This window comes from Myxocyprinus asiaticus, chromosome 32 (genome assembly GCF_019703515.2).
Source record: "Myxocyprinus asiaticus isolate MX2 ecotype Aquarium Trade chromosome 32, UBuf_Myxa_2, whole genome shotgun sequence".
Lineage (NCBI taxonomy): Eukaryota > Metazoa > Chordata > Actinopteri > Cypriniformes > Catostomidae > Myxocyprinus > Myxocyprinus asiaticus.
In genome coordinates, this window is record NC_059375.1 from 9,335,888 (window position 1) to 9,349,056 (window position 13,169).

General features: G+C 35.4%; 1 protein-coding gene across 1 annotated transcript in view; it reads right to left on the reverse strand.

Annotated features, from left to right (window-relative positions):
- The window catches only part of LOC127423364 (protein bicaudal C homolog 1-like), a 148,153-nt gene that overhangs the window by 54,807 nt on the left and 80,177 nt on the right, over positions 1–13,169 (reverse strand). The window contains exon 4 of the mRNA XM_051667610.1: positions 2,518–2,597. Coding sequence (XP_051523570.1) covers positions 2,518–2,597 — 80 coding nt within the window. The remainder of the gene's footprint in view (positions 1–2,517; positions 2,598–13,169) is intronic.

Below are 13,169 nucleotides of genomic sequence, written 5' to 3' on the forward strand. Positions count from 1 at the left end.
CTGAGAAAAATATTCCTTATACAGTTGGATATGAAAAGAATATACTCTAATTTTTATGTAGTAAGACTTTACAATAATGTTTGTGGCATAGTGTTGATTACAACAAAAAATTATTTTGGCTCGTCCGTCCTTTTCTTTAAAAAAAAAAGAGCAAAAGTCGAGGTTACAGTGCACTTACAATGGAAGTGAATGAGGCCAATTTGGAGGGTTTAAAGACAGAGATGAGAAGCGTATAATTTTATAAAAGCACGTACATTAATTCTTCTGTTAAAACTCGTATTATTTGAGCTGTAAAGTTGTTTAACCCTTTAAGTTCTGGGGGTGTGTTTAAATATTTCCTGTTTCAGTGGCATACCCAAAATTAAAGGCTTATAATTAAAAAAAAAAAAAAAAAAAAAAAAAATCATTTATCATTGTAAAAATTTTTTTTACATTTTTTAAATAATATAGATTATGATACATTCTGAGACTCTTAGCCTAAGAAACAACAAAAACTAAACAAATATATATATATATATATATATATATATATATATATATATATATATATATATATATATATATATATTAATTAACTTGTTTTTATTTTCTTTCTGATTTGACATTATATATCTCAGTGTATAAATAAGGTAACTCCAAAAAACTGCTTTTGTTTTGTGTCCATTCAAGTCCCCTGTAACTGAGTAAAATGCTGTGTTGATAAGACAAAGCAATAAAAAGTTATTGCATTACAAAAATAATTTCTCCAAGTGTCCAAAAGCCTCTCCGAACAAATAAAACGTAATAATTGTACATAAGAACTAATTACACGTGTAAATACAACAGTGACTAAAGGTATGCTCTCTCTCTCCAAAGCATGCAGTCATGAGTAACAAGATCTAGTTCAGTTCCATTCTGTGTAATTTGAGCAATCATTGAGTCTGTGTCATGAACTTGGCACCATCTCCAGGTGGTCATATGTAATTAGAGTGTAAATATCTCTCTGCCCATATTTGGATGACTTCCAAATCGGGTTGCAGTGATCGGAATTGTAATACGATTGGTTTAGCGTTCCATGATGCTTTACAACATACTATATTTCCGATGAAGTCATCTGATCCAGGAAAGCTAACGTGTTTTAGCCAGATTGCACATTATGTGCTGTGTGCACATTGTGCTTCGTGTTAAAGATAATCATCTCTTCTAAGTAATAGTATGTGATATTTTATATTCGATTTATTTTTCTTGAAGTTATAAGTGAAAATGCAGCATAAAAGCAACATCTCTTTACATGTAACATGTTTGTCAAAGACATACATATTAATATGTTGATAATAATGTTGTTTCTCTCTGGACCCACCGGCCATCATTTTACAGTCGTTTTAGGGTTTTTTGACATTACATCGTCATGGCAACAAAGTTGTAGAATTGGCTATAACTTTACACAGAAAAGGTTAGTAAGCGATTTTATCACACTAAAATCATGTTAACACGCATATTGTTTATGTCTTGTTAACGTTTGCGGATTAGCCACATTCACTTACATTGTAAGTGCCTCACTGGAACCCAGATTTGTGCTTTTTTTAAGAAAAGGAGAGGCAAGTCAAAATTGATTTTTGTGGTGATCAATATTATCCCACAAAAGCTGTTGATTGAGCTTAACTTGCATTGAACCCGGAATATTCCTTTAAAGTTGTTTATCTTAACATAATAGTTACATACTTAACATAATACATAGTTATATGTTAGTTAACATAATAGAATAATAATATTTTAATGAATTAACATTATCTATGATTAATGAATACTTTAAAAATATCATTGTTCATTTTTAGTTCATGATGCCTAATGCTTTTACAAATGTTAACAAATAGAACCTCATTGTAAAATGTTACCAATTATGCTATATAAGCCTTGTATAGTTTGAATACTTCAAGATCTATATAGCATTTGTGTTGTGTGGTTACCATGGTATGATGATTGTGTGTATTTGTACAATATAGTGTACTAACACTGTATTCAAACTACGGACAATGCATCTACTAAGGCAGTTGACATTATTCGCAGTGCTTCAAACTGTGTTTCTGAATGCTCTTTAGCTCACTGCTAGTTTGTTTAAAAATGTAAAGGAACTTTATTGCTTCAAAGTAATCCCTCAAGTTTTGTTATGGCTTAGAAAAGCTTCTTCCTAAAGCTGAATAGAAAGATGTAACAGATATCAGCTGAGACAACCAAGCAAAGGTTTGGATTCCTTTTAACAGGTACTAAAACAATGAGCAATGGCATATGTCTTTCCTTTTGTCCAATGAGATTTTTGATGGGATGTTTAATTCACTATACTGTAGCTATGAGAGCAGCCATTTACTAAGCTCCACATGGCTCATAGTTCCACAAGCTCAATACTTCAAATGTCACAGCTGGGCTAAAACTCAACACATCCAACTGCTGCAGTAGTTGAGTTTAAATAAGGCAATTGTGTTGCACATTTGGCAATGTTATATCAAATAAGACTCATTTAATTTGGCTTGATGTGATCACCTTTGTGTCCAGGACAGACATAATCTTCTCCTTGGCTTCCTTTACATTGTCCCTCTTACCACTTACTTTGATGTGTGGATCTGAAAGACAGAAATACAAGTATAAGCCATGTCATAAAGCTTATTTCAGGAAATAATTATTAGTAATGTTTGCTAAGGCAAGCTCACAGTTAGGATTAGGGATTTGGATAGGTATAGATGAGAAAACGTGTTAAAAGATCAATTAGACTTATGTTGAAGGAGGGTACTGAGCCATATTTAGAGACCCAAATTTCAATGACACTTTGGGGCGGCCACTTTTGACTTGATTCAGTAAGCAACTACCTAGCAACCACTCAGAACACCCTAGAAACTACCCAGCAACCACCCAGAACACAGTAGAATGTTTTGCAAAGGAAAACACCACTCACATTTTCTTCAGGAAATAAAAAATCCAGTTATCATATTCATTCTTGATAATATGGTCATTTATAAATGATGCTGTATGATATCTCACATCATGTTGGGTTCAAGTGTGGCAGACAGAAATCTTTATGCAGTGCTTCACGTATAAATGAATCCAGACAACATTTGTATCATTCCAACACTTGCTCTTCCTGTCATTAACATCTGCACCATGAACAGCCTTATTGTGCTGCAATACTCCCCAAATTCCCCAGCATTAATCAATTTTCCCAACCTCTCATGCCAACTTGCAGTAGACCTCTCTGTAGTCAGACTTTTGACTATTGGCATAAAGTTTGGTCCACATTGCAGCTTATTCTGAGTTATAATGAGCCAAGAACTGCCCACTTAAGCAGGAAGATACTATTTGACCGACATGTATAGCAACCAAAGGTGTATCTGAAATAGACTATACTACAATAATAGACTGACTAAAATTATTTAAAATAATGGTGCGAAAGCCTGATCTCATAAAAATGACATGACTGTGGCAACATTTTTAGCTAAATTATATTTTGTGGTTCATAACACATATCACAGCAGTTGTGAGGTAAAATGGCCACTGTGTAGAGCTAAAAGCATGACATTTTTTCTCTTAAACTGATGAGGTCTTTAAGGTTAATGCTCTGTATAGTTTTAAATCAACAAAACCTACCTCTCTACCCTAAACCTTAAACCTAAACCTAAACCTAATCGACTGTGTCATAAAAAGCAAATGTGACATGAAAAATATGATTGCTGAAGCAACCTCGTAATTTTTTTGTTCACGGGTCAACTTCCATGCTCTAATTAGCATGGTCCTTCTGGGTAAGCTGGTTGAACTATTGCTGGTTATGCTAGTTAAGAAGCATGGAGGGGAAACCAGCAAACCAGCATCCAAAACAAAACATATGTTGGTAACTAGCAATTCTGGTCTTTTCTGCAGGATAGTAAGTAAGCATATAACAACAACAACATCTAGCGCTCATAAACTCACACAATTTTAGTAGCAAACCAGTCAGTCAAAAAATCTGGAGCAACCCACAAGACAAGCCAAGCCTTACATTTCACTCTCCGCAAAGGGTGAAAACAAACTCAAGGCTACAAATGTAATGCTAAACGCCTGCCTTTCCGTGCTATGGCTGCTGTTCTGTGGCTTTAAGAAAACTTGTGATGAGAGCTTTCAATCCTACAGGGATGCAGTAAAAAGCTACGCTAAATCGCTGTCTCACGTGGAATGAATTCCTCCACCACAAAATCCTGCAAAACATCCATTTGACCTGATTGGACGGACATTGCGGGAGGAAATCGCTTCAGCCTGGCTCCAATGGCATTTCACGCACCAGTAAATTTACCGAGTGTTTACAGTTAGCCAAAACAGTAAGACTGGCCTTAGACAAAATTGCATGTAATGTGACCATTTTCTGTAGTCAAGCCCAAATACTCACTCAAGGTTTTACAGTTTAAACTGTGGAAACGGGAATATAATTGCTCACAAAGGGGCTTGTTTCATATAAAGGGGGCAATCCAGTGTGGTTTAGCAGTTGTAGGATTACACTAATAATTGGGATATCTCAACTTTGATGTTTGTGATTACTTGTCCACTTCAGTTTTGAGTGGCATCCCCTCATTTTTGGATTAACAAGAGTGGTAAAAACTGTGCAATTAAATATGTTCATTGCACACTACGTGAAACAATCTGGTGTGGATGGTGTTCAATGCTATAACAATGCACTGAACATTCAAAATTGTACATTAGAAGTAAAAAATGGCTTTTTAAAATGCTACAAACCATAAATCAACAAACCATTGGTGCAATTATTGTTTAAATACTGTCAAGGAGGGTGTTTACACTCACTGAACACACTATGGTTCTAATAAAGTTCCTGATGTGGTCTTCTGCTTTTGTAGCCCATCTGCCTCAAGGTTCGACATGTGCATTCTGAGATGCTAATCTGCTCACTACAATTGTTTCCCAAAAGCACTGTAAGCTTAATTGATTGTAAAGACCATGGGCGCCAATGGTTTCTTCGATCTATTTAGACTTACGATGCTTTTGGGAAACACAGCCCTGGCCATTCTCCGCTGATCTCTCTCATCAACAAGGCATTTCCATCCACAGAACTACCGCTCACTGGATGCTTTTTGTTTTTGGCACCATTCTTAGTAAACTCCAGAGACTGTTGTGCATGGAAATCTCAGGAGATCAGCAGTTACAGAAATACTCAAATCAGCCTGTCTGGCACCGACAATCATGCCATGGTCAAAATCACATTTGAGATCACATTTTTTCCCCATTCTGATGGTTTATGTGAACATTAACTGAAGCTCCTAACCTGTTTCTGGATGATTTTATGCACTGCACTGCTGTCACACAATTGGCTGATTAGATAATCGCATAAATAAGTAGGTGTACAGGTGTCCCTAATAAAGTGCTAAGTGAGTGTATATGGAAAGCATTGATACATAGATTGGAATTTCCTGCTGAAAAGACCAACTTAAACAGCATGCAGTTTTCATGGTGGTCTAGGCTGATTTATGCTGGTTAATGTTGGTCTAGCTGGTGGATCAGCATTGCCATGTTGTTTTTTTCTGGTAATGCTCATTTGCAGCTTTTTACAGTCTTTATCTTCCAGGAAAATGGAACAAAATGTCAATGACTCGTGCTGCACTACACAGATTTTAGTCCAATCAAATGCCCTCTAGTATGATAGTGTCCCTTCCCCCAAACTTCCTGTTTCAAAAGAAAAAAAATATATTTTTTTTTACTTTAGATTAACCATACTATTTGTAGTAAAATCATAGTAACCACAAAATTAACCATGGTTACTACGGTCATGGTCACTACAGTCATAGTTACTACAATATTACTATAGTAAAAACATGGTTAATCTCCATAAGGTTTAAACAAATAGGGTGACAACATTCAATTGCACACAAATTTATATCTAAAAATACACTGATCAGCCACAACATTAAAACCACCTGCCTAATATTGTGTAGGTCCCCCTTGTGCCGCCAAAACAGCGCCAACCCGCATTTCAGAATAGCATTCTGAGATGCTATTCTTCTCACCACAATTGTACAGAGCGGTTATCTGAGTTACCGTAGACTTTGTCAGTTTGAACTAGTCTGGCCATTCTCTGTTGACCTTTCGTCATCAACAAGGCATTTCCGTGCACAGAACTACCGCTCACTGGATGTTTTTTGTTTTTGGCACCATTCGGCTTGTGTGTGAAAATCCCAGGAGATCAGCAGTTACAGAAATACTCAAACCAGCCCGTCTGGCACCAACAATCATCCATGCGATTATCTAACCAATCGTGTAACAGCAGTGCAGTGCATAAAATCATGCAGATACAGGTCAGGAGCTTCAGTTAATGTTCACATCAACCATCAGAATGGAGAAAAAATTTAATTTCAGTGATTTGGACCATGGCATGATTGTTGGTGGATGATTGATTTTTAAACCAGATTCACTTTGTGACCAGAAAAAAAGCACATTTTCCTTAAGGTGTGCCTATAGCCCCGTTGTACCCTATGTTTCAGGTTTAACACATCTTTAACACACTACAGTATTTAAATTTAGCTCCATCAAAGGATACTAAAACACCTACAGAACTCATACACCTCCCATAGCTGGATTTGATAAGCAATACACTGGGCTGATTTTGGGAAATCTGATTAAATTACTCTCAGCTAAAACATCAGTGGAATGTTAAAAAATGACTTAAAAGCACAAGCTCAACACAGCAAATCAATTCATTAAAATGATGACTCACAGGAACATAGATCTGACTCATGAGGAAAGAATCTGTTTGACTGCTACTGGCTAATCAACTGGAGGTAAACAAAACACTTTCCACTAGCAACATTAGCATACATGCTAATGTTGCTAGTGGAAAGTTCTTTGTTTTGTGATCAGGATTCTCTGAAATGTTCTTATAATGTTTTAAGTTTAGATAGGTGGGGAGGCTGAGCTTCTCAGAGAGTTATTTATCCACACAGGGGGTGGCGTGTGTTAGCCTAAATGGAGCATACTGTTTTGGAGGCTACAGCGTTTTATGTCCTCCCAGCAGAGCTGTTTGGGAATGCCCACTGTGGATTATGTCATGTGCTGAGGGACCCGCAAATTCTTGTAGTGCTGCCACTGCAAGTGAAAACAACAGAGTATCTACAGCAGTTTAACTACTTGGAAATGTTAGTAGGAGTGTTCAAAGAGTTTTGTGGCTTTTATTCCATGTTTGTTAGCTTTGAGGCCATCTCTATGTTAGTGTAGTGTAGAGTAAATAAACTTTAATTTAATCTCTTAAATGTATTAAATTAGTCTTAAATGTAAAACATTTTAAATTATTGTCTTTCTCTTCTGGGGAAACAGACCAAACATTTTGATGACTCGTTGTCTAACTGTTTGTTTATGTGTCATGGCAGGTTTGACTTAGAGACATCATACATCATTGGCTCTCACGTGTTTTGAGATCAGTAGGTAGTGGCGTGAATCTTAGCAAGGCTTGTATTGACGTGCCATATTTGAATGCATGTTAACGCGAATAAGATCCGAGATATTCGATTTTCTGAACGTTTTTCAGTGAATAAGGCAAATTTTTATCTTTTCCTCAAACAAAGACGTATTAATTCAGAAGACAGAAGATGAGTCGCATGGACTACTTTTACGATACTTTTACAGTGCTTTTTTTTTTTCAAAGCTCAACAGCCCTCATCACTGTATTCTATTGTTGTTTGGAAATGAACTTCTCCCATTGTGATCCACAGAAGAAAGAAAATCATACTGTTTTAAAATGACATGAGGGTAAATCAAAGACAGAATTTTCATTATTTGGTGAAATATTCCTTTAGGATATGTTTTACAGAAGAAAAAATACTTTACGTTAAGCATGTAGCCACATGATTATGTTTAATTGTTTAGCTCAATGCTTAGTCTAATGGATTTTAGGTTTGCTTTTCAACTAGGTGGCATCCTAAAAACTTTCTCTGCTGCCCTGGACTTTGAGGTCATCTTTGAAGGGAACTATTCTTTTAAAGATGTTCACTAATGTATTTCAAGAAGCTTCAACTATAGAAAACTGTCTTTGTGATCATGTTTTGAAGGGTCATGTTTTTAACACTTACGGTCCTATAAATCTCATCCATCCCTTAGCTTTAAAATGTACATTCTCATGTGCTTCATAAGTCTCATTACTTGGCACATCTGGAGTCAACGGCATCTTGCACAACAAACAGTGCAAAAATATGCGACTGTTCTGTTCTGAGTGTGACCAAACAGATGTTCATGAGCTAACAAAAACACAATGCAGTCACGCACACTGGCTGATTTCACAGCATTGTCGACACGTCCAAAAAACAAAAAAAAGAAATTACGCAAGAAATTCATTATTGAGTTACAATTAATTCCACTTCAATTGACAGCGATTCTTTAGTGGTGCAAGTGTTATGTCATCCAATGGGTGGGGGGCCTCTAGAACCGCCACTGCATGTAAGGGCTGCAACCAAAGAAGGCTTGATAGTGTTTTGAGGCTTTAGTGGGGAGATACAAGCCTTCCTAAGCAAATGCACCCTCCCAAGTGTTTATTACTGTTGTCTTATAAAAGTCACAGAAAACAGACACGTGAGATGTTATGTAGCAGAACACTGCTGTGTGCTCAATGCAACATTAAGAAGTCAAACAGACTTAGCAGTCTGTACTCTGATAATAATAATAACAGCACTAACCTAAAGCTTACCTTTTATCTCCAAGAGAGGAAGTATTACAAATCATTATGTAAACAAGTGCGTGTGAATCATGTGGTGTTGTCAAAAACTAAAGAGGAATGCAGCAAGGAAAGTTTGTTCTTTTCTGCATCAGTGTTTATATTGGTGGGAAACAAGTTGGATACAAGATGCACGAATGATAATTTTGGAAGGATTTAAATATTTTTACTTTTTGTAATATTTTAACTTCAACTGAACTACCAAATTCCCTGAACAACCAAACTTTCTTTTTAGGGCTATTGATTTAACGTGTATATAAACAATACATTGGATTCTAAAGTCACATTTGGTATTGTCTTATCAATGCTTAACTCTTCTGCCACAATAATGCAATGCATTTTAATTATCTGAATGTTAAGTATATATATATATATATATATATATATATATATAATTATTATTTAAATATAACTGTTTATAATTATTTCATCATTATATATTGAATTATTGTTATTTGAGGGGCTTTCTCAGCAAATGTTTATATATGCGAATAATTGCGTTTCATTTGATTAATTAATCGGCACACCATGTAATTAATTAGATCACAAATTTGAATCGATTGACAGCCCTATTTTTTACAGTATCGCTTTTGATGTAGGTGAATTAGTGCAAATTCCCTGAACAAGAAAACTTTTATAAACTTTCTTTTTAGGGCTATTGATTTAGCATGTAAATAAACAATGCATTGGATTCTAAAGCCACATTTGGTATTGTCTTATCAATGCTTAACTCCTCTGCCACAATAATGTAATGCATTATAATTATCTGAATATTATTTTTTATATAATAAATATATACAGTATATATATATATATATATATATATATATATATATATATATATATATTATTTGTAATTATTTAAATATAACTATTTATAATTATTTTATAATTATTTCATCATTAAATATTGAATTATTGTTATTTGAGGGGCTTTCTCAGCAAATATTTATATATGTGATGCTATTAATTCGATTAATTAATCGGCACACCGTGTAATTATTTTGATTACAAATTTTAATCAATTTGCAGCCCTATTTCTTTTTCAGTATCACTTTTGATATAGGTGAATTAGTGCATATTTAATAAAATTATCCCTAATGTGTGTATTATGATGTGGTTCTGGAACGCATACATTTACTTACGTTTGCACAGATACTGAAATGTAAAATATGTATGCATTGATAGCATCTAAAAAGTTGACATACAAATGTTTACAAATTCTTATTGAATCGATGAATATTGAATTCATGAATTAATCAATTCATTGCATTGTATTTATAATAGAGCTGTCAGAGTTAACGCATGTGATTAATTAAAAAAGTGAACACAAGTTTTTCTCAATCGCAATTAACGCATTTAACGTTAATACAGCATAAACCAGCATAAACTCTTGTTGGAAGGGTAGAACCTTTGTCGGAGTCATACACTGATGCACATCACAACACACAAACACAACAGCGCTTCTGTGTCAGTGATCAAATGATGGAGAAAGGAGCTATTAACGCTATTTGATATACAAAATAAGCCCAGATGGGACTTGTGACAGAAATCAAGTATTTTTCATCCTATATAAGAAACATTTTAATTACCACAGAAGCACGTCAAGTTTTAACTATCACCAAAATGCAGAATGAGACGGTTTTGTCAGCAAACGCTTTTCATCTGGTGAAATTTTCAAAGTGATGCTTGACACTGACGTTGACACCCTGACGCGAATCATGAATGCGGCTTCAAGATTGCTGTAGCAAAGTGGATAGCCACAATCTACCAGCAAATTAATATTGTGGAGGATGAGAGTATAAGAGATTTAATGCCCATTGCAAAGAAAATTAAACCTATGTGGGGACTAGTTCTTTAAATTAGTCAACCTCCCAATTAGACATTGGGAAACATTTATTGTTACTTGAATTAGTGCTATTTTAGTGCATTTCTATCTTTATACTGCTGAAGGCTTTGTTTAGAAAATGTTAATAAAGCATTATATTGCTACATATTGTTTTGTTTTCTTCCTTAAGATTGAAATAAATGCTTTTTGACAGGAAAATAATTATATATAGTGTCAAATTTCAGCACTTTCAAAATCTGTGATAAATCAAAATTAACTATACATTTTTTGCGATTAATCGCAATTAAATATTTTAAACGACTGACTTAATTAGAATAATAAAATTTTTAAATGCCATCACATTTATTTAATGCAGTTGATGCATTAACTTAATTTGACATAGCGGTTTCATTCTGTTCTGTGTGATTTCTGGTGCCGTTTTCAACTTGTTTCTAAGGATTATATCACTTTAACCAAGACTAAAGTTTAAAATGGTTAAATAAATAAAAATTCTGCGATCGTTTAATTAATTAATTATTATTGTTATTAATTTTTTTTAGGACTACTAACAGGAGTTTTCAGTATATGCTGCGTCAAAAAAAAAAAAAAAAAAAGACAGTAAAATAGCCTACACCACAAAGCACCATGAAACAATCATAAAAGCAAAATATTCTATTCATGCGCCATAATTCAAGTCTTCATTAAGTGATCATCATCAATGAGGAGAAAGTCATTGTTTGTAATTCTTTTGCACTGCAAAATAGTAAAAAATAGTATATTGTAACTAAAATTATTTTTACCCTGCCTGTTACATTTTTTTTATTGTTAAAAAGTGGTTATGTTTAGGGGTAGGGGTGGGGTTAACGGATCTAAACATCTATAAATTTAAAATGTAACTATAAAAATGTATTTTAAAATTTATAAAGGATTCATAATTTTTTTTTTTTTTTTTATGTTTCTAAAGCTGAAAAATACTTAAAAATGCTTATACATTTTAGATGCTGTCAGTGCATCCATTGTACATTGTAACCCTATCCAAACATAAAAAAACATGCATTTATATATCACGCATGGATAGCTATGTATAATAATGAGATCAGGCTGCCTTATCTGTCGACCAGTGGTATTTTAATCATTTTATTTAAGGAAATTGTTTTGTATCATCTATAAAATCCTGAAATCCTGTGGGAGCCTTCGCCATAAAATGTGTTCCTCACATCTGTTGTCATGGCAACATTTCATTTGCTCCTCACACGGCAAAAAAGTTGTTCAGGGGAGAAATTTATTTCCTTGGGAGCAAGAGGGCAAGTCCACAGTCTTTAAAATCTGCTGACAAAAGAGCCAGAGGTCTTAATTTAAAGGAAGGAACCTTAAATCGCTTCTCCAATGTGCCGTTCACTTTAGAAGCATACTGGGCAGCACACGCCAACAGCCTAGCAGCTCTCCATGGCGACGGTGGACCGGGTCTGTTGCACATGAGAGGTGGACAGGCCGATATTCGCATGAAGAACAGATCACTCCGGACTGTTTTCACAGCTGTGGCCCCCCTTCTTTAAGATCAGGCCAGTGGGAGTTCTGTTCTCCTGTCCTCCTATAAATCTCTCCATACAGCAGCCCAAGATTTATCCAGAGCTCCGAGCTGGATTGGCCAAAACAGGCGAATCTGAAATGTCAGCCAGGATCTGGGTGTTTGTACTGTATGCGAGGAGATGGCACGGTCTGGGTTTCAGATGAGATTTTGCAATCACTTAAGAATATGAGGCATTTTTAAAGGATTAACTCAAAATGTATCATTTCTGCACCACTAAAAATGTGTCATCTCTGCACCACCTGTTTTCAAACAGGTTTCCAGAACACCACCCATCTTCCATTGGTTTAACAAACAGACATTCCCGCCCTAAACTCACATGATTGGTTGAGTCAATGTTGCCGTGTCGGGCTGGTTGGGACACTGAAATAAACAATGTTTTGATAGCACCACAGAGCCCCATGTTTACAGTTTTTGAAGAAATATGGTTACTGACGCTCAGCTGATCATGACGTCTACCAATACAATTCAGACGCTTATCAGAGTTGTCCTGTTTAAATCCTCAATTCATGTATTGCCTTAGCTGTCTTTACATTGCATGGACGCAAGCTGCACTTAACACGCCCCACCCCATTTTTTCTGTTCAGGTAATATCAACATAATGTTGCAGTAAGTTCCTATCCGGCAGGGTTTGGCAACATGCTGTTGCCGTAAGCTCCTATCAGGCTGAGATTTGGCGTCATGCTGATGCCGTAAGCTGCAACCTGGCCGGGTTTTGGCAACATGCTGTTGCCGTAAGCTGCTATCGGTGGGGTTTTGGCTACATGCTGTTTGCCGTAAGCTGCTATCTGGCCGTGTTTTATCGACATTCCAACATTGATCGACATATCCGACTGGGTTTTTTGGCGATGCACTTGTTGCTTCAAGACCGTTTAAGCTCCACTCATTTTGTCCAGAAGGTTTTCTTCAGCGTTCATGAATGTATGAATTCAAAATAGCATTACTTTAACATCTCAACATTAGCAGTCAGCGTTTCCAGCTATGATTCGATATGGCATCTCTTGAGAAATTGCAGCGGTCAGTGCTCATAGATATGGATTTGGAAT